The 20419-nt window shown below is 42.7% G+C and overlaps 1 protein-coding gene across 3 annotated transcripts in view; it reads right to left on the bottom strand.

The window, feature by feature from the left end:
* STAC (SH3 and cysteine rich domain) overlaps nucleotides 1–20419 on the bottom strand; it is a 78321-nt gene that overhangs the window by 20082 nt on the left and 37820 nt on the right. For all 3 annotated transcript variants that reach the window (XM_063304093.1, XM_063304092.1, XM_063304094.1), the window contains exons 3-5: nucleotides 12443–12543; nucleotides 7807–7888; nucleotides 5867–5982 (exon numbers count right to left, since the gene is read on the bottom strand). In XM_063304093.1, the coding sequence (XP_063160163.1) occupies nucleotides 5867–5982; nucleotides 7807–7888; nucleotides 12443–12543 (299 nt within the window). The remainder of the gene's footprint in view (nucleotides 1–5866; nucleotides 5983–7806; nucleotides 7889–12442; nucleotides 12544–20419) is intronic.

Consider the following 20419-nt stretch of genomic DNA (forward strand, 5'->3'; position numbering starts at 1 on the left):
TTAAAAACTACACATTTATGCGTCACCTCCTATTTCACAGCCTGACTCCACAAGAAGTAAATCCCACAATATATTGGCATTAGAAACCTATACCCACTCTCCATCTGATCAAAATTTCAAGGCAAGCTGACATTATGTTCATGTTTTCTGTGCTTGAGTAATCATTTATTATTTAAGGGAACACTTTACCAATTTGACATGAAATAATTACACTTAGGAAATTCTGATCTCTGAATGAATTACAGAAATCAATGAAAAGGAGCAAAACATTTAACGAAATTTAGCCTTCTATTTATGAAATATGACAGTGATTGGGTTTGATAGATCATTTCAGTAGTGATATATAAGCTTTCAAGAGATCCAGAACCCTTCTCTGTGAGGGTGAATTCTTTGGAGCAGCTCTAACAGTAGCAATTAAGACAATTAGAGAAGAGCTGATGCTACATGGGAGAAGCAAAACTACATCTTACTCCTGATCTCTATCTAACTAGTCCAACTCTTGCATAAGGTAAAGGTAAAGGTTTCCCTTGACGTAAAGTCCAGTCGAATTCGACTCTAGGGGGCGGTGCTCATCTCCGTTTCTAAGCCTTGGAGCCGGCGTTGTCATAGACACTTCCGGGTCATGTGGCCAGCATGACGACTCGGAACGCCGTTACCTTCCCGCCGAAGCGGTACCTATTGATCTACTCACATTGGCATGTTTTCGAACTGCTAGGTGAGCAGGAGCTGGGATTAACAACGGGAGCTCACCCCGCCGCGCGGTTTCGAACCGCCGACCTTCCGATCGACAGCTCAGCGGTTTAACCCGCAGCGCCACCGCGTCACGGAAAATACTTTACACTGAGCCAACATTGTCAGAACTGATGGCAGCTGCTCTGCAGTGCATAAAATGGGAATCTTACTTAATGGGTAAGATTAGAGGCTGGGAATGGAAGGCTTCTGCATGCAAATCACACATCCTATAAGGTTTCACTGATTGATTTCAGAGGGTCTTTTCAGAGGGTGCCTTCTATGTACTGGTCTACAACCATAATAAATAAATTGATTAATTGGGTGCCTTTCTAAGTCTGGAATGAAATAAGCAGAGGCTGGGCCAACATTAAGTGCATATGCATTTAGGGCAGGGGTGATGGACAATCTTTTTGAGAGGATAATGTTCAGTATTTTCTGTTCTTTCTCCCAAGGATTTACGGGGGGTCTGGGGCTGTTTCTTCTTCTTCTAGTTTTTTTTTTTTGGTTTGTTTACCTAAGTAGCTTGAATTTACCTTACAGCTTACGTTGTCAGATTTGACTTAAAAGGTGGAAAAAACTGTACTGTGAATTTTAGCAGTTACATTGTAGTTAGAAGAGAACAAAGGGGCACGAGGGCTCAGGAAGCTATAGGGCATCAGGTTACCCAACGTCATTTAGGAGAACATGGGGCTAGAGAGTTTTTTATTTTGATGCTTGGCAAGTATATTTTGATTTGGCTAAAAGAGATTGAAAAGTACGATGTCTTTGGAAAATAGAGCCCAGAGAATTAACCTAGTTTTTGATCTGCAGTGCTCATCCTGAACATCAGCAAAGGATCGTTACCTTGTTGTGGTGCTGGAGCTTGAGCACCTCAATGATGCCATGAGCTAAACCGTGAAGGGCCACCCAAGACGGGAAGGTCATGACAGAGTGGTCAGACTAAATGCGATCCCTGGGGAAGGTAATGGCAACCCATCCCAGTATTCTTGCCGTGAAAACTAAATGGATCAGTACAACCAGAAATATGTCGGTATACCATCGGAAGATGAGACCCCCAGGTCGGAAGATGGTCAAAATGCTACTGGGGAGGAACAGAGGATGAGTTCAACTAGCCCAGAGGTGATGACGTAGCTAGCTCAAAGCCAAAAGGACGGCTAGCGGCCGACGGTGCTGGTGGTGAACGGCGAATCCGATGTTCTAAGGACCAACACACCATTGGAACCTGGAATGTAAGATCTATGAGCCAGGGCAAATTGGATGTGGTTATTAGTGAGATGTCAAGATTAAAGATAGATATTTTGGGCGTCAGTAAACTGAAATGGACTGGAATGGGCCACTTCACATCAAATGACCACCAGATCTACTACTGTGGACAAGAGGACCACAGAAGAAATGGAGTAGCCTTCATAATTAATAGTAAAGTGGCTAAAGCAGTGCTGGGATACAATCCAAAAAATGATAGAATGATCTCAATTCGAATTCAGGGCAAGCCATCTAACATCACAGTGATCCAAATATATGCCCCAACCACAGATGCTGAAGAAGCTGAAGTAGATCAGTTCTATGAGGATCTGCAGCACCTACTGGACAACACGCCTAAAAGAGATGTTATTTTCATCACGGGAGACTGGAATGCTAAGGTGGGCAGTCAAATGACACCTGGAATTACAGGTAAGCATGGCCTGGGTGAACAAAATAAAGCAGGACATAGGCTGATAGAATTTTGCCAAGACAACTCAATGTGCATAACAAACACTCTCTTCCAGCAACCTAAGAGATGGCTTTATACATGGACTTCCCCAGATGGACAACACCGAAACCAGATTGACTACATCCTTTGCAGCCAAAGGTGGCGGACATCTATACAGTTGGTAAAAACAAGGTCTGGAGCTGACTGTAGTTCAGATCACGAACTTCTTCTTGCACAATTTAGGATCAGACTAAAGAGATTAGGGAAGACCCACAGATCAGCTAGATATGAGCTCACTAATATTCCTAAGGAATATGCAGTGGAGGTGAAGAATCGATTTAAGGGACTGGACTTAGTAGATAGGGTCCCGGAAGAACTCTGGACAGAAGTTGGCAGCATTGTTCAGGAGGCGGCAACAAAATACATCCCAAAGAAAGAGAAAACCAAGAAGGCAAAATGGCTGTCTGCTGAGACACTAGAAGTAGCCCAAGAAAGAAGGAAAGCAAAAGGCAACAGTGATAGGGGGAGATATGCCCAATTAAATGCAAAATTCCAGAGGTTAGCCAGAAGAGATAAGGAATTATTTTTAAACAAGCAATGCGCGGAAGTGGAAGAAGACAATAGAATAGGAAGGACAAGAGACCTCTTCCAGAAAATTAGAACCATCGGAGGTAAATTCCAGGCAAAAATGGGTATGATCAAAAACAAAGATGGCAAGGACCTAACAGAAGAAGAAGAGATCAAGAAAAGGTGGCAAGAATATATGGAAGACCTGTATAGGAAGGATAACAATATCGGGGATAGCTTTGACGGTGTGGTCAGTGAGCTAGAGCCAGACATCCTGAAGAGTGAGGTTGAATGGGCCTTAAGAAGCATTGCTAATAACAAGGCAGCAGGAGACGACGGCATCCCAGCTGAACTGTTCAAAATCTTGCAAGATGATGCTGTCAAGGTAATGCATGCTATATGCCAGCAAATTTGGAAAACACAAGAATGGCCATCAGATAGGAAAAAATCAACTTATATCCCCATACCAAAAAAGGGAAACACTAAAGAATGTTCAAACTATTGAACAGTGGCACTCATTTCACATGCCAGTAAGGTAATGCTCAAGATCCTGCAAGGTAGACTTCAGCAATTCATGGAGCGAGAATTGCCAGATGCACAAGCTGGGTTTAGAAAAGGCAGAGGAACTAGGGACCAAATTGCCAATATCCGCTGGATAATGGAAAAAGCCAGGGAGTTTCAGAAAAACATCTATTTCTGTTTTATTGACTATTCTAAAGCCTTTGACTGTGTGGACCATAACAAATTGTGGCAAGTTCTTAGTGGTATGGGGATACCAAGTCATCTTGTCTGCCTCCTGAAGAATCTGTATAACAACCAAGTAGCAACAGTAAGAACAGACCACGGAACAACGGACTGGTTTAAGATTGGGAAAGGAGTACGGCAGGGCTGTATACTCTCACCCTACCTATTCAACTTGTATGCAGAACACATCATGCGACATGCTGGGCTTGAGGAAACCAAGGCTGGAGTTAAAATCGCTGGAAGAAACATTAACAATCTCAGATATGCAGATGATACCACTTTGATGGCTGAAAGGGAAGAGGAACTGAGGAGCCTTATGATGAAGGTGAAAGAAGAAAGTGCAAAAGCTGGCTTGTAGCTAAACCTCAAAAAAACCAAGATTATGGCAACCAGCTTGCTTGATAACTGGCAAATAGAGGGAGAAAATGTAGAAGCAGTGAAAGACTTTGTATTTCTAGGTGCGAAGATTACTGCAGATGCTGACTGCAGTCAGGAAATCAGAAGACGCTTAATCCTTGGGAGAAGAGCAATGACAAATCTCGATAAAATAGTTAAGAGCAGAGACATCACACTGACAACAAAGGTCCGCATAGTTAAAGCAATGGTGTTCCCCGTAGTAACATATGGCTGTGAGAGCTGGACCATAAGGAAGGCTGAGAGAAGGAAGATACATGCCTTGGAACTGTGGTGTTGGAGGAAAATTCTGAGAGTGCCTTGGACTGCAAGAAGATCAAACCAGTCCATCCTCCAGGAAATAAAGCCAGACTGCTCACTTGAGGGAATATTAAAGGCAAAACTGAAATACTCTGGCCACATAATGAGAAGACAGGACACCCTGGAGAAGATGCTGATGCTAGGGAGAGTGGAGGGCAAAAGGAAGAGGGGCCGACCAAGGGCAAGGTGGATGGATGATATTCTAGAGGTGACGGACTTGTCCCTGGGGGAGCTGGGGGTGTTGACGACCGACAGGAAGCTCTGGCGTGGGCTGGTCCATGAAGTCACAAAGAGTCGGAAGCGACTAAACGAATAAACAACAAGCTCATCCTGGAAATCTTCCCTCATACAAAGAATTGTTGGGAATCCTAAAGCAGCTCAATATAGTAAGCAGAATTGGCATATATAAAGTAAACTGAAGTTAATCCTTGTACAATAGAGGTGCTAATCTCACAGTGGGTCAGCTTTACAGCATATATTCTCAGATGGCTAATCTAGTTTTGCTATTGCTTCCCTCCTGAAATTGTAGAGAGGGTGTCCCATTTCTCCACTAAAGTGTCAAGAGCTACTGAGATGGTACTAATGGAGGACAGAAGAGAATTATGCCCTAAAGAACCTTTGAGCTCTTCAAAGATTATTGGAGAAGCCAACCTCTTTGCATTACAACAGCACAGCTGACAGCATCAGAATGCTGTAACTACCCCTCCCTTTGCTTCTGAAAGATTTGCAATCCTATATGTGTGGTATTTTGTGCATTTGCAGAAGCAAGCATTTATAGAATTGTTTGCTACTCCGTAATTATCAGGAATAATTCTGGCCCCGTTCTTCTGGTGGAATTATCAATATTCTAACTCAAACTCATAAATCAGGATTTCCCAACTATTCTATTTCTGTTTCTCTGTCTTACAAGAATATTTCAAGCCACTGAAAATATTTTTTTGTTTGTCTAGTTTGGTGTGCCAGCCAGATCTGGCTGTGGATGGGATGGAATTTGTTTCAGAAAGGTCTACACTTTGGACCTTCTGTGGAGAGTGATGTTCTACCCACTCTGTCAGTCCCAGACAGCTCAGGATTTTGAACCCCCTTAAACGATTCTGCCTGCTTTCATTTGCTGCCCTGTATGTTTCAGTAGATTAACTCTTCATCTTCTTCAAATTGCTCCTTTTTCTATAAAGCCTTTGCTCAATCCTTTAGTTCAAAAACTTCAATGCTTTTAATTAATTTTGTTCATTCCTACTCCTTCTAGCTTTATCCCTAATATTTGCATTCTTTGCCCTTTCTTCGATCTGCTGTTGTTCTTTCCCCCCAATATATGAAAATAGAAATGTAGATTGTAAATTTTGTGAGGCAGGGACATAAGGAAGCCCATATCCTATTAAGAGAGTTTTTAAAGGAGAGAGAAAGAAATGGTATAATTACAGAATTCCTTTTTGGTGAGTCCGAGCTACTCCCAGTACTGCCTTTCTTGGTTTTCTGGGCCAAGGAAGTTCCAAAGCGAAGGGTTTCATACACAGGGTCAACTTTATTGCCACAGGCTGAGGGGGAAAAAAACAAAACACCAGTCCAGTTGAGGGATAAGGCAAGACAGGTTCTTTCCATACACACTGAAAAATAACATGTATCATTCCAAGAAGACAACCAGTTTTTTAATAATAACAACAACAACATTTGGCAGAGGATTAGATCTTGGAACAAAGCCTCTAGACACCATCCCCCACGCTCTAGCCTTGAGATGAGCTGCTTACTCTTTGTGGAAGACATGTCCTCACACCAGAGCCACCATCTGTTTTGTGGCTGGATCAAAAAGATTCCATCAGAAAATGGAGCAAGACTGCCTATGCAAGGATTCTATGCCGTACGGAGGAAGCATCTGAGAAATTTATAGGGCTCCACCTGGACCACTGCATGGCAACTCTTCCCATCTCACTGCAAGGTTCTGTGCCACCAGGGCCATTTCTCCTTTGACTGCTGGAGATGACAGAGCCTCATCTAGTAGCCAACATTCTCTCCCTCCCTCTCTTCCTGAATAGTGACCTTGCAGAAAGAATTCCGCAAGATCTCTATTTTCACTGGTACCACCTCTCCCCAGCACAATCCTTGCCTTAACTTTTTGGCCTCCCTTTACTGGCCTTTTGGCTTCATGGCAGCAATGGCACAGCAAAGGGCCAGCCAGGCAGCCAACCTGACTGCATGCTGCAGCCATGCTGCCATTGTTGCTCCATGCTGTTTGGAGGGCTCCATGGATGGTGTGTGAAATCAGTCAGTGAAGGGGAGACAAGCAGGAAGGCAAGGAGTTTGTGCTTTTGGTGGGTGTAGAGTGGGGGACACTGGCAGGCAGAATCCTCTTCCCTGCTCCTTGGTCCCCCAACAGTAACAGCAGAAACTGAGGACAGGAGGAAACTGTTGAGGTTTTCCTACTAACGATTAAGACTGCTATTGTACCTCATCATTTTGGCCGGGTGAAGAGGTTGTATTTGATTGTCTCCTCGCACGTGCTTCATGCAAATTGCCTGGGGGGAGGAAACCTGCCCGGACTTGTTTCTTACTTCCTCTTTTTTCTCTCTGCTGATATGTAGCAAGCCAGGCTTGCTCTCAATGAGAGCTAAGTCCTTTAAATATGTTTTGCTTTTGTTTTGCTTTCTGTAAATAAATTATTTTTATAGATATGCCTGGTGTGTGTGACTTTTCTGATCTCTCCTGGGCTAAAGGCTTTCCCAGCATTCTGCCAACAGAAACCACACTGCAGGAGATGTTGGGAAGAGCCATAAGACAAGGTAGTGTAATAGTATAGTTAAGAGGTTCAGGTTGGGATTCAGAAGGCCTACTTTATGTTATAATTCAGCCAGGAAGCTACCTGGGTGAACTGTAAATGACTAAGCACTTTTATTTTTGCAGATATGGGCAGTTCATCTCCTGCTACTTCTTTCTGATTTTCAGTGTCTGTGCTGTCTCCACTCACTAATCAAATGTAATTGTATTTTATCATGGTCTGTGGACTTCCCTGCCACCAAAAGTAATGAGACTGAATTAGAATCCCCCACCCAGGTGACTTGTAAAGAAAAAAAACTCTTTATCCCACTTCTATTTATGCTGTTAACAGTCCCGGACTTGGTGGCTTGGCATGGGAATTTTCAGGCTCATGAACTCTGGGTAACATGTAATTAGAGTTGCTGTTCCATCTGTTTTTTTCCCCCTACTTTTTGAAGTTTTCCCTATTCAACGAGGTTTGGACAGCTCCAGGAAGGAAAGTGAGTGTCACAAATGAAAACACAGAAAAGTTCATGTGGGCTGCTGAACACCAAGACTCAGAGAATAGAAAAATAGAAACAATATAAAACAGAAAGTTAATTGGAGTTTACCAATTGGCATCACTTCCTTGATGCAGCCAAACTGTTCATGAATGAGGAGGGGAGAGCTGTAATAACGGCGAAAACCTTTGGGCTAGAAAGAAAGAGAAAGAAAATGAACACGTGACACCAGGAGAACTGTAGATAATGACTGTACATATTTAGACTTCAAGTCAAAAAGGTGTTTCAGAGCTCATTCACTTAGCATCTGCCGCAACTCTTAAAAGCAGCTGCATCTTTTTCCAGGATTATGTAACTACCCTCTGCATGTGTGGAGCAACACTAAGAAAATATTAATTTGGTTTAAAGATTTACAGACAGGTGCCACGTGTGTGTTTCTGCATGCCCCCATTCTCTGCAAGCCATATATTATATTATAGATAACTAACACTTCTATTCCAGTCTTAATGCAGCCTTCCTAAATCCAATTTCTTACATTTTCCAGCCAACATTGGCCATACTGTCTGAGAATTAAATGGATTCAGTCCAATGCATCTGGAGAGTACCCCCTTTCCCTTTAAAGCAATGTATCTCACTCCTGCTAGATCCAAATGGAATCCAGATAACAAGGACACAGGATCACATTCTATTATTGTAGAGGAGCAACATGCTTCATCCACCTTCTTTCCTTCCATCTGTCCATCTTACCAATAAAAGTTTACAAGAATGCTTGGCCCTATATTTAAGCAAAGAAAGGCAACTAACAAGGCAATAGACTGTGGTTACCTTGTAAAGGGCAGCAAATAACTAGTTATTTAATTTATTATAATATTTTATTTTTATTGTGAGATTGGTGAAAAATGCATACGTCAAAATAACTGGCTTGATTATTAGGCACCTAGTATGTGTTGGCATTACTTCATGTTCTACTCAGGCAGCAAAAATTTGTTTGGACTCACCTAGCTATTTGAGCCCTATATTAGGATTACCGTTTCTAGCCTGCAAAAATTTGGAGGACTGTTAGAAGAAAACAAAGAATTAAGTTTTCTGTATTGCACAATCATTTGAATCTTGCCAGATATAGTAGCCCTACATGTACATGCAAAGCTGCCATAAAAATAATGATGATAATAACGATCAGGCGAAAAGTTTCAACTGATGTTTAATATTAGAAAGAAAACCTAACTAACTGGATACTAATTATACAAAGCAGATTCCTAGTATCACAGCAAGAAAAAAATGGCTGGTGATGGCTTCTTGAGGAGGGGGTGCACCAGCACCTCTTTAAAGGCAGCCAGAAACACTCCCTCCCTGAAGGATGAATTCACCATCACCCAGACCCACCCACATGTCACCTCCCAAGCTGTCTTCACCAACCAGGATGGACAAGGGTCTAATTGACAAGTGGTGGCATTTACAGTCCCGAGAATCCTGTCCACTTCCTCGGGCTCAACAGGGTCAAACTGTTCCCAGATAACCGGGTAAGTACACTCCCCAGGCACCTCCACAGGCCAAGCTGCATGCTTGGCATCCAGTGTGGAATGGATCCAAGTGATTTTATCCTCCAGATGTCCAGAAAGCTCCTCTGCATAGCCCTGTCTGTGGGTTACTAGACCCCCTTTCCCCAGAAGGGATAGGGTGATCTTAAACAGGGCTGTCAGATGGCATTTTGCAGATGCAGTAAGAGTGGAGAAATATTGACGTTTTGCTGCTCTTACTGCCACAAGGCAGGCCTTAATAGCAGCTCTAGCTTGGATTCGGTTGGGTTTGGTCCTTGTCTTCCTCCAGCAGCACTCTAGATGTCTCTTAATCCTTTTCAGAACCCTCAACTCCTCCGTAAACCATTGTGAGTGTCGGGTTCGATGAGACAAGAGAGGTTGCACAGATGTGTTCCTGTCCAAGGCCCCTGCTGCCTCCCTATTCCAGGCAGCAGCCAGGGCCTCCACTGGACCGTGCACCAGATCCTTGAGTATAACCCCCAGCAACCTCTGAAACCCTACTGGGTCCATCAGTCACTGGGGGCAGACCATTTGAATGGGTCCTGCCTCCCTGTGGAGGGGGGTGGAGTAAGAGAATCTCAGGGTCACCAGGGTGTGATCTGACCATGACAAAGGGTAGCTTTGTATGTATTTTTTATTTTTTATGTAGCTCTCCCCTCAGATCACATTGCCACTGCTCTGACAAGAAAACCAAGTCCACTGTCTCAAGTCAGGTCCCGAATAATCTGAGACAGGCCCATGGCTGCCATGGTGGCCATGAACTCCCGAGCCGCCTCCAAGGCAAGCCCCAGGGATGGCAGGTTGAAGTCCCCCAGGACCATAAGTCTGGGAAACAATACCGCCAGCCCCGAAACGGCCTCCAGCAGCTCAGGCAAGGAGGTTGCTACATGGCAGGGAGGCTGGTACAACAGCTACAATCCCAACTGTTTTTGGGAGGCCAACTTGAAAAACAGGGTCTCACAACCGGCTACCTGTGGAGCAGCGCCCCTGAAGGCCACTAGAGATTCCTGGATGACAACAGCCACCCCTCCTCCCCTGTCCTGGAATCTTGGCTGGTGCCAAACCATGAACCCGGCTGGGCACATTTCCAAAGGGAGTACCTCTCCTTCCGGGCCCAGCCAGGTCTCATTAATACATGCCAGGTCTGCCCCCTCCTCAATGATCAGATTGTATATAAAGGGGGCCTTGTTGTTAAGTGACCTGGTGTTAAGAAGCAGCAGCCAAAAGCCAGGGCCTCCATGGGTCTCCTATCCAGGGCCAGGGTCTGAGTGCAGAGGGCTGGAACATGCCACTAAACACGAGGGGCATCTTCCCGAAGATGGCCCACCCTCTGACTCCTGCCATGACACCCCTGTCCCATCACCACCTGAATGGAACAACCTACCTTAAATCCCTCAGAGTTCCTATATCTATTTTCTCCCAATCCTGGCCTCCGGGTTCCCTGGTTAGGAGTCCCTCCATCCAATCATACAAGAACATCCACCTAGCAATCACAGGGTGGTAGTGAGCTCCCCAGCACTTCAGCTCGTGCTCTCAGCACTGTGGGAACCCAACCATCACACCCACATCTACTGCATCCCCTTCACCGGCCTCTCTTACTAGGTGGCAGGGGGTGCCCCACTCATTTCTCTTCCTCCCTGACTCTCACTCAAGGAGAGAGGATCCCCACATACATAACTCATCCACATGCATAACTTCCCATCTCTCACACCAGGGGGGGAGTACCCCACTCATCACACTGAAGGGACCCCAACAGGGCACTCCACTCTCTGCTCTAGGGGGCTCACTCGTCCACTCAGGTCTTCACTCCGGAGTCTCATCTGCCATGATGCTTGGCTCCTTATTCCTGCAGACTGGGGGCTTGCAGGAGGTTTATAGACAGCCCGCTGAGTCTGCTGGGCCGTCATAAGGGACCACGCACTGCTTGGTTGCCACACTGCGCCTCTGCTGTTCTGGGGGGATCTGCCTGGGCCTGCAGGGCTGCTCTCTGGGGGACTCTGTGCTGTATCCACTGGGCCACCCCAAGGAGTCCCCATGCCTCCTGAGTTCGCTGTGCTGCCTGGCTACCGCGCAGTGCCTCTGCTGCTCTGGGGGGCTCCAAGATGAGTCTGCCAGGTCTCCCCCAGAGTTCTTCACAGTGCCTGGCTGCTGTGCTGCACCTCCCAGCCTTGTCACAGCTTCCTGCACCGCCTGGCCACCAGGCTGTGGCTCTGCTGCTCTGTGGCTCTGCCATTCTGGGGAGCTCCGTGGGGGCCCGTCCAGGCTTTCTGGGCTGCCCTCCACACTTTGTACTGGGTCCCCCAGGCCACCCCAGGGGGTCCCCCAGGCCACCCCAGGGGGTCTTCATGGTGTTTGGCTGCTGTGTGCCTCCCGGCCTTGCTGCAGCCATCCGCACTGTTCGACCACATTGTTCCATGGAGGAAGCTCTAGGAAGCTTTATGGGGCTCTGCTTACCTCCTCCAGCCCCTAACGTGTCAACTATGGGGGTTGGGGCACCCCCAGGCATCCACCCCAAGACCACCATCCAGCAAGGTGGGTGAGGAGGGGTGAGGACAGGGTCGCCAGGCACCAATACAAGGGCCCTGTTCAACCCGGCAGCCAGTGTAGGTTCCTGGTCACCATCTTGGAAATTATATTGCATTTTGCTTTACTGATGAACCTAGGGCAGAGTCCAGAATTTGGGTGGTCCTCAGTCACAGTAGCCTCAACCGCTCCTCCTAGCTAGTGTCACTACTGCCCACTTATTTGCCTTTTGACAAATCTGTGGATTTGGAGAACCTGCAAACTGTCCAGAAGCAGAGTATAAGACAAGAAGAGCACAGTGCTTCACTTCTTCAGTCTTGTCATTGCTTGCAAACTCATGAAAGGATGGAAATAGTCAGAGGCAATGTCAGGAGGAACTAGAAGACTGTAGATGTCAGCAATGAACTCCTTGCAGAAATGTGGGCCCTGGCGAACAGTCAATTGTATTGATCTCTAATGACAACCCTGCCCTCACATCGTACAAAATGAAAGCGCTCACTTTTATCTTTGCCTAAAGGCACCTATGCTTCTCAAACATAGCAGACTGGGAATGATTTCTGCAACCTCTTGGTAATACAAGCATATTTCTTTAACTCAGCTAAATCAAGATGACTGAGGGATCTGTTTGACCACATCTCTTAACTGAGCCTTATTTGCAGGTTTATTCAATAGTTACATTGGCTTACCAGTTTGCCCATACACTGTTGCTGTCCAGTGCTCTCTGCACATTTGTGGTGAATGCTCAGCTTGCATGCCTTACAGCGTAATCCATGTTTAGCATTTGTCCCTGTCAAAGGCACAGATACAATCAATAGTTTCCATGCACTCACCAAATAACGTGGCATACAAATTCAAATGAGTTTCAACTTTCCTCCCCTGCACAAGTTTCCAATCTCATTCCGGGTATGCAGAATCCATTTCCATTTTTTCAGATGATGAAGTGAGTTTCTTTTAGTGACATTTGGGAAAAATATTGTTTATCTGCAAATAATAATTGCATCTCAAATACAGGACAAAGCAGAACTGCACATATTTTAATGGTTTAGTTAATGTTATCTTTATCCTTTAAAAATAGAAATGTATGAAATATTGCAAGGGCCTGGCTGGTGTGTGAGAGAAGCCCCAGCTGCACTGGTGAGAAAGAAGGCAGTGCAAAAGAAGGCTCTGGCTGGTACAGTAGTGGCATGCAATGTGGTGGGCATGATGGCAGGCAGGTCCAGGTGGCGGGGACAGCTGGTGGCAGTAGATAGGCGAGAAGCCAAAAGGCAGTGGAAATGTGGGGAGGCCCAAGTGGGCTCAAATTTTGTTCACACAACCGTGGGGGTGCTGCAATGGCTGGAACTTCAAGGACTGGTCATAAATCCCTTCGTTCAATGCCATCATAACTTTGAACGGTTGCTGAATGAATACATGTTAAGTGAGGACTACCTGTAGTTCACTGTTTGAATAGAGTGGAAATTGCAGATCTAGTCCCTGCTTCCCTGATTTTTGCCAGCCATGTTGTAGTACTGGTAAAATTTAACCTGCACATTTAGCAATAGGATCTGGTTGGTAAAGGGGAAAATGCCAGCTCCAAACCTTCACCATTTTATAGACATATAGTTGAAATCTGTGCCAGGACAAGAGCTCTTATACACCACTGCCTTCTCACTGAATCCAACAGGAGCAAGATGGCTTTCTCAACTTCCTGCCATATGTCTTCCTGTAACCCCTACCCCCCACCCCCACTGTTTCTATCCTGCGCATATAACTTTTGTCAGATTGGGCTATTGTCCTGCTGCCCTAGTACTGGAGTCTATTCTGGCTGAAAGTTGGATTCCAGGATTTCAGACACAAGACTTTTCTATCTCCGCAGCATCACATTTGAACTGGAAATTCCAGAGACTGGATATGCACTCTGCCATTGAGCTATATGTATAAATGGTTGACTGAATAACTTCTATCACTCTGCCAAAATTTAGCAGTAAAAGGGCAACTTTGAGGGGCAGAATTATTACTGTTAATATCATGATGAAGATTTAAATGCTGCCATTCTACCCACAGGGCACTCAAGATGTCTCATAATCTAAAATAAAACACAAGTTTTGGATTGTCTGTGCCCACTGCCCCATGAAAGAAAAGTCAACAATTTCAGCTCCACACGCTCCAGTGATGTTACCTGCATCACCACTATGATTTCTATATTCCCTTTTTTAAAATACATTTTATTAAAAGTTTTAAAGAAAACATAAAACTAACACCAACTGATACAAAACAGAAAGAAAAAAAAAGACAGGAAGAAAAAAGCAAAGCAAAAGTGCAGTGAGAAAGAATAAAAATAGAAAGAAGCTTCCGATTTTCTCTCCAGCAAATATAAGTATAATTACAAAATTATCTCTTACTCTATGATTACAAAAAAGCTCACTTTTTTCTATTATCCATTTTTTTCTAATCATCAAAACCACAAGTCATAAGTGCATTTTTTTCTGTTTCATGCAAAAAGTCTATAAAGTGATTTTTACATTCCTTGAGGCCTGAAATGATTTAAGAAAATGGAGGAAAAAATTATCCAACTCTTACTTCCAGCAAGTAGTAGCCCATCCCCATCCCCTGAAAGAATAATGTGCAAGAAGGTGTGGCACCTTGCTTAGTAATGGACTTGAAATAATTCTGTGCCTTAGCCCTTGGTACTCTCTGGAGTTATATATCTGATGTGTCGAGTTAATCTCCACTATGCCAATGGGCGGTTTCAGCTGGATTCTCCTTATTAACCCACAGGAGATCTCATTGATTCCCACAGGCATTCATATACTATATCACAGGACAAATTCACCACTAGATACCACTCAACATTACCATTATGCTAGGAAAAACCTCTCCTCTTCAATTCCTGTCAGGCACAACCACCCTATTTGGCAAGATTAGCTATTAAAATAGACTTGTGTAATAAAAAATACTTCAGCAACTGAAAAATTTCAGCTTAATCCATTTTGCATAATGGAGTGAACACTGCTTTGATTGTCTAGCATGTGCTTTATGTCAGCTGTCTATTCTAAATATGATCCATGCCACCCTATTAAAATACCCTAATTCTACCCATCCTTGAAGCATCCTGATATTCAGAGAGTTGATTAGAGCTCAGAATAGTCAGCTGTTGATTTCATCATCTGAGACAGTAATGCTGCACAACACAATGAGAGATTACTTAAGGGAGGATGGGAGAATCATTACTAAAATAAATATATATGTAACTATTAGTAGCTTAATGCTTAATTCCAAAATCCTGTATATATTTATATTCCATGCACAATGCATGGCAATGCCCCTGCATTTCCGTGGATTACAGTACTATCATGGAAGGAAGGAAGGCTGTCCAGCCCATGGAGGAAACACCTTCCCTCTTTTGGCTATTATTAAAGAAGGAACAGAGGTGTGTTGTGTGATTCTTAGATTAAATTCCCCAAGTTCTGAGACCAAGTTTTATTTGCCTCAGAGGAGGTAGCAAAACTGCATTTTATGTGACTGGTGCTGGAATATCCCTGACTGAATGTTGCTCCAGACAAAACAACATTCCCAATATAAAAAGAGCCTGTTAAAGAGAAATGTTTCTGTAAAATCTTCTTCATAATATCTGGTTTTCTAAGTGCGAGATTTCCCAACTTTCATGGGAAAGCAATTGTTCAAACTCATAAACCTCTCATTTATAGTTTGAAGTAGCATACTCTGGAAACAGAATTACAATTTCTGCTATATTATTGTACGAAGAGCCCTAAGATGTTAACCCAAATATTTCTATAGTACAGTTTACTTTTTTCTGTAACAGAACATGAATACAATAGCTCCTTTCTTCTGACATCTCCTAGCAACTAATATCAAGATAATGCTGCATTTAATACAGAATATTATAGCCAACACGCTGTATTTCCTTCTGTTATCGTCTTCTCCTTTAGGAACAAGTTGGTCACCACCTAGTGGTAATGAACTCCCATTGTTTTACTGTGTACCAGGAAGCAGCTGTTATTTCATCTGCCCTGAATTCCCTGCCTTTCAGTTCAGTAGGTGACTTTGATTAAGGAGTTAGAGTTTGGAAAAACTCCTTACCATCTTCACATCATCATAATTTTCTAAGTTACAACCTTCGTTTATTTGCTTTTCACCAAGAAGTTGCAATGTTACAATCTTTTTCATAGCAAAATTCCTCCAGACATTGCAAACTAAAGTAAACCAAACCCTGCACAGAAAATCAAAACCTCTTTACTTTTGATGATTATTCTTTTTATTTAGAAAGCCTTAAGACAATCGATCAGCTTGTTTAATTGGGGCTGCAGGCCACAATTCAGTGAAACATGAGGTTAGAAGACTACGCATTTGTCTGCTTCAGCTGCCTCTCTGTAGGATGGAAATAATTATTTTCCTATTTCAGAAGTGAGACAGAATGTGTATGTAGAGTCATGTGAGGAGTTGTATGGACTTTCCAATAACTATGTATAGACGGTGTGTGTGTTTGTGTGCACCTTTTTCAATTTCATCTCTTAGTGTGCATCGACAGCAAACTGAAATTATGCCAAAATGATGAGACATGTGTGGTAATGCCATGACATAAATCCCGCCCTTATGTACTTGTGTCCTAATTGATGCAAGGATGTTTAGGCACCTTTCCCTCCTTGCCACCCTCCCACAGATGCCCATGCATCTCTCCCAAAAACATTTAGCATGTGCAAAATAAAATCACAGAAGGACTTGAAATTATTCTCTATTTTTGATGCTAAGTTACACCCCTGCCACCCTCCCTGTTTACAGGACAAATCAATATAGTGTCTGACTGCGGGATCAATTACCATAGGGAAAAGAACCAGTGTATCTACTCCTTTTTAAAAGAGGTACCCATGGATTTATGCTTGAGTTTGCCTTTGTTTTTTAAAAAAATAAGTTGCAGATTCTGTGTGCATGCTATCTAACTAATCGCTTTCTACCCCTTCATACTTTTTTATTCTTGACAATCAAACATGCAGAACCATGCTTTTTAAAAAAATCATTATAGAACTGAAACTCTTTCATGGATGGAAGATGGCTTGGGCCTCTTCAAAACTATTGACTTATATGCAGAGTTTGACAGTTTCAAAGTTGCATGATGTTTTATTGTTTTATTGCCTATTTCAAAAATTATTTTCTAACACCCCAATAAAAGTAATTCTGCACATATCAAAGCTTTTAGTTTTATTGACCATACTGTCCCAACCTCATAGAGCAGACTTTTACATCAAATAATGTAGCCTAAATGCTCACGTTTCTGCTTATATGCACACACATTAGCCTTCTTTACGCAAAACAGATCTGTCTAAATGCTACCAGTAAGCTTCAAGCCATTCTACAAAATGAATCCCAACAGGGCAAACTCTTTATATTTCTGTTATTGAATTTCATTTGTTACCTGTGGGGACATTTGGAACCATTTCAGAGAGATGTTTGTCATCACAGATGCACAGTGGGATCTAAAAAAAAGAGTCTTTGCAAACTGAGGTGAAATCTCTTTTAGTCACTGATTTTTTCCCCCCTGAAGTACACAATCTGAAATGCACCTTTTGCTAAGTATCTTCCCAGTTTCTCCAAAGGGAAGCAAATGATTTTCTGGTGAATCCTGTAATTTTTATTATATTACATTCTCTTAACTTAAAAAAGAAGTAAAACATTTCATGTATTTTTGCAAAAACGAAAATAGTCAGTGTATATTCTACTTTCCTGATTTTTAGCAGCTTGAGCTAAAGTCATAGGCCAATGCAAGGCTGAAGTTAGATCTCTGTATTTGTATTTGATAACATTTATAATCAGATGGAAGAATCAAGAGTGTATTTTACATTAGCAGAAAGGAAAAATGAACAATAGGGCTTTTTCCCCCTCCTTCTGATGGAACAACTACAAAAATGTTGGTGGTGCAAATCAAGACAGATTTGTAGAGATAAGGATTCCTGTCAAAAATGTATCAGGATTAATTCCTACTGAACACAGTGGGTCCTTTTTAAAGCATAAACTTAAATACAAATACATAAATGTCTGTAGACATTTAGAGCTGAAGTAGATGTAACAACAAATTAACTTCAATAGTAGTAAGAATAACAATAACTTTGACATGCGATGATACTGTGCATCTGTGAAATCTCTATAGCAGATATGACCACCCCAAATAACTTCTGAAAATGAACATAAGCAGCTTGATTATAGCCACATAAAACACGACTTAGTGCTGGAATGGGGTCTTGGTTAAAGTGTTGGACTGGCACTGGGGAAACCCAGCTTCAAGTCTACTTTCAGCCACAGAAGCTTACTATGTGACTTTGGGTCAGACACTCTCTCTCAGCCCAACCAACCTCACAGCATGGGTGTTGTAGGGAAAAATGGGAGGAGGGAGAACTATGTATATCACCTTGAACTCCTAAATAAAAAGTGGAATATAACTCAAACAAGCAAACAAATCACATTTCACCAAACTGGGTGAATCTTCTGGAGTAGCTGCCAAAACAAGCCTTAGGTAGGCGTACAGACAGATAGCTAGACAGAAGTTTTATTATGGTCATTGACCAGTGAAGATAATGATGTAACAACATCAACTAAAAGGATCCTGTGCATGGAACACCAGCTCAGATTACGGGGGCATACATCCACAGAAGACCTGACGTTAATGCTCATGTACCTAGGGGTATGTGTGTTTTCTTGTCTGCTGGGAAAAGGAAATAGCTTTTCCCTATAGGAAGCTTCTACTATCTGGAGAACATAAAGCTTGATATCTTGGAGATGTTTCCTAAAACTGTTTGAGTGGACACTGTGGACAAGCAAGTCATTTTATTACTGGGGACGCTTCTCTTCTACGCTCTTGGCAGGATCTTCTGTGTGATATGAAGGCACCAAGTGTCTCAAAGCTTCTCCGAGAAGCTCTGCTACTCAGTTCAGAACATTTTGGGTGCTAAAGTGGTATTTTCCAGATATGTTGGACTTTAATTCATATAATTCCCAGCTATCTGATGGTTTTTAGAAATGTAGTCCAACACAAAAGTAGAAATTTGGTATTGCTAAAATTAGTATAATGACGGTTTTGAAAGATAATGTGTCACGAAATGATTCTATTTATACTAACACATTAAATCTTTTTCTTTAAAAAAACTTGACTGAGATAGTTGACTGAACTGAATTCTTCTGGCCTACATATCATTACGAATGACTCAAATCCAACTATGAATACAGCTTCTGCAGTAAATAGCTCAGGCACAGTATAGCTCACAGGATATTGGATTATTTTAATGGAAATTTGCAACAGCACTGCAAAGCATCTAGAATCATATAGGAAGCTCCTAAATTTCTCTTCTCTGTTTTTGGAAGAGGGCAAGATGGCAGTCTAATTTCTTTCTGTAATCTTGTGCTTAATGAAGGCAAACCTCTGATGTATCCCGTGTTTAGCTTTCTACCTTTCTCACCTTTAAAGAAAGGGACATATGCTTGCAAACTGCTGTTTAAACAGTTTTTGTGAAAGTCCCTCTTAATGAAACTTGCAGTACAGCTGAAAAGTTCAGTAGAATTAATGATACAAGCAATGTCCTTATCAACTGGAAATGGAAGCCATATTAATTCACCACAACATAATTATTAGATCTAGAAGGAAGATTCTATAATATGGAGGTAAATCAGGTAACTCAATTGCTATCATGATTTCCCCGAGAGGGACAGAGGAAATTATTTGTTTGAACCAATACTCAAATATCAGGATGTTCATAACAATTTAGTAACCAGTAGAACTTAAAAGAGTAAATGTGTTAAAACACAATCACAGAAAATAGTCATTTTACCCTGGTTAATCTTAGTCACACCAGCTTTGAGTGTTCTAAATGCTGCCACATTTTAGTGCAGTTTCACTGAGGAAAAGCAGAACACCAAAAGAACCTGCTATATATAGTTTTGTTTCTTACCAGTGTTCTGACTAAAGTCAAAGATGACATTTCCTAAGTGCCTTTGAACGCATCTTAATAAGTTGTTGCTGGTATGGTATGACATAAAGGCCAGAAGTGAGAGGCCCCAATTCAAATGTCACCTCTGCAAGAAGCCCACGTGGTAGCCTCAGGCAATCCACAACTTGGACAGCATCTGTGCTCCCTCTGCAATATGGGAATGACAACAAAGCTGGCTTAACTATTAAAGAGGGTTTGGGGCAAACCAAGGGGTATACTGTGCTGGGTAAATCCACTGAGCCATTCAAGACTAAAACATCTCAACTGGTCAAAGACGACATCATGTGTGGCCCCTGTAAATTAGCCACAGAATCTTTTGATTGGTGAAATAATAAGGGAGCTGCCAGAGTTGTTGAGAGTTGGGTGGCATACAAGTTTAAATCATCATCATCATCATCATCATCATCATCATCATCATCATCATCATCATCCCCTCCAAAGGAACAGTACCTTGTGGTGAGTGGTCTGCATACTCTAGTGATGCTAAGGGCTATGCTGAGTAGGTGCAATCAGATCAGATAGGTCTTAGCTGAAGACCCAGACTAAATCTGTTCCAAAATAACCCCATTCAATATGGTGAGAATAAGCAATTCAAATTTCATGCCAGATCAACTGTCACCCAGATCAACAAGAGTCGCATTGCATACTATGGCTCCTGGGCATTCATTGAAAAATGTGTTACAGGGCTCA

The sequence above is a fragment of the Candoia aspera genome, chromosome 4 (assembly GCF_035149785.1).
Source record: "Candoia aspera isolate rCanAsp1 chromosome 4, rCanAsp1.hap2, whole genome shotgun sequence".
Classification (NCBI taxonomy): domain Eukaryota; kingdom Metazoa; phylum Chordata; class Lepidosauria; order Squamata; family Boidae; genus Candoia; species Candoia aspera.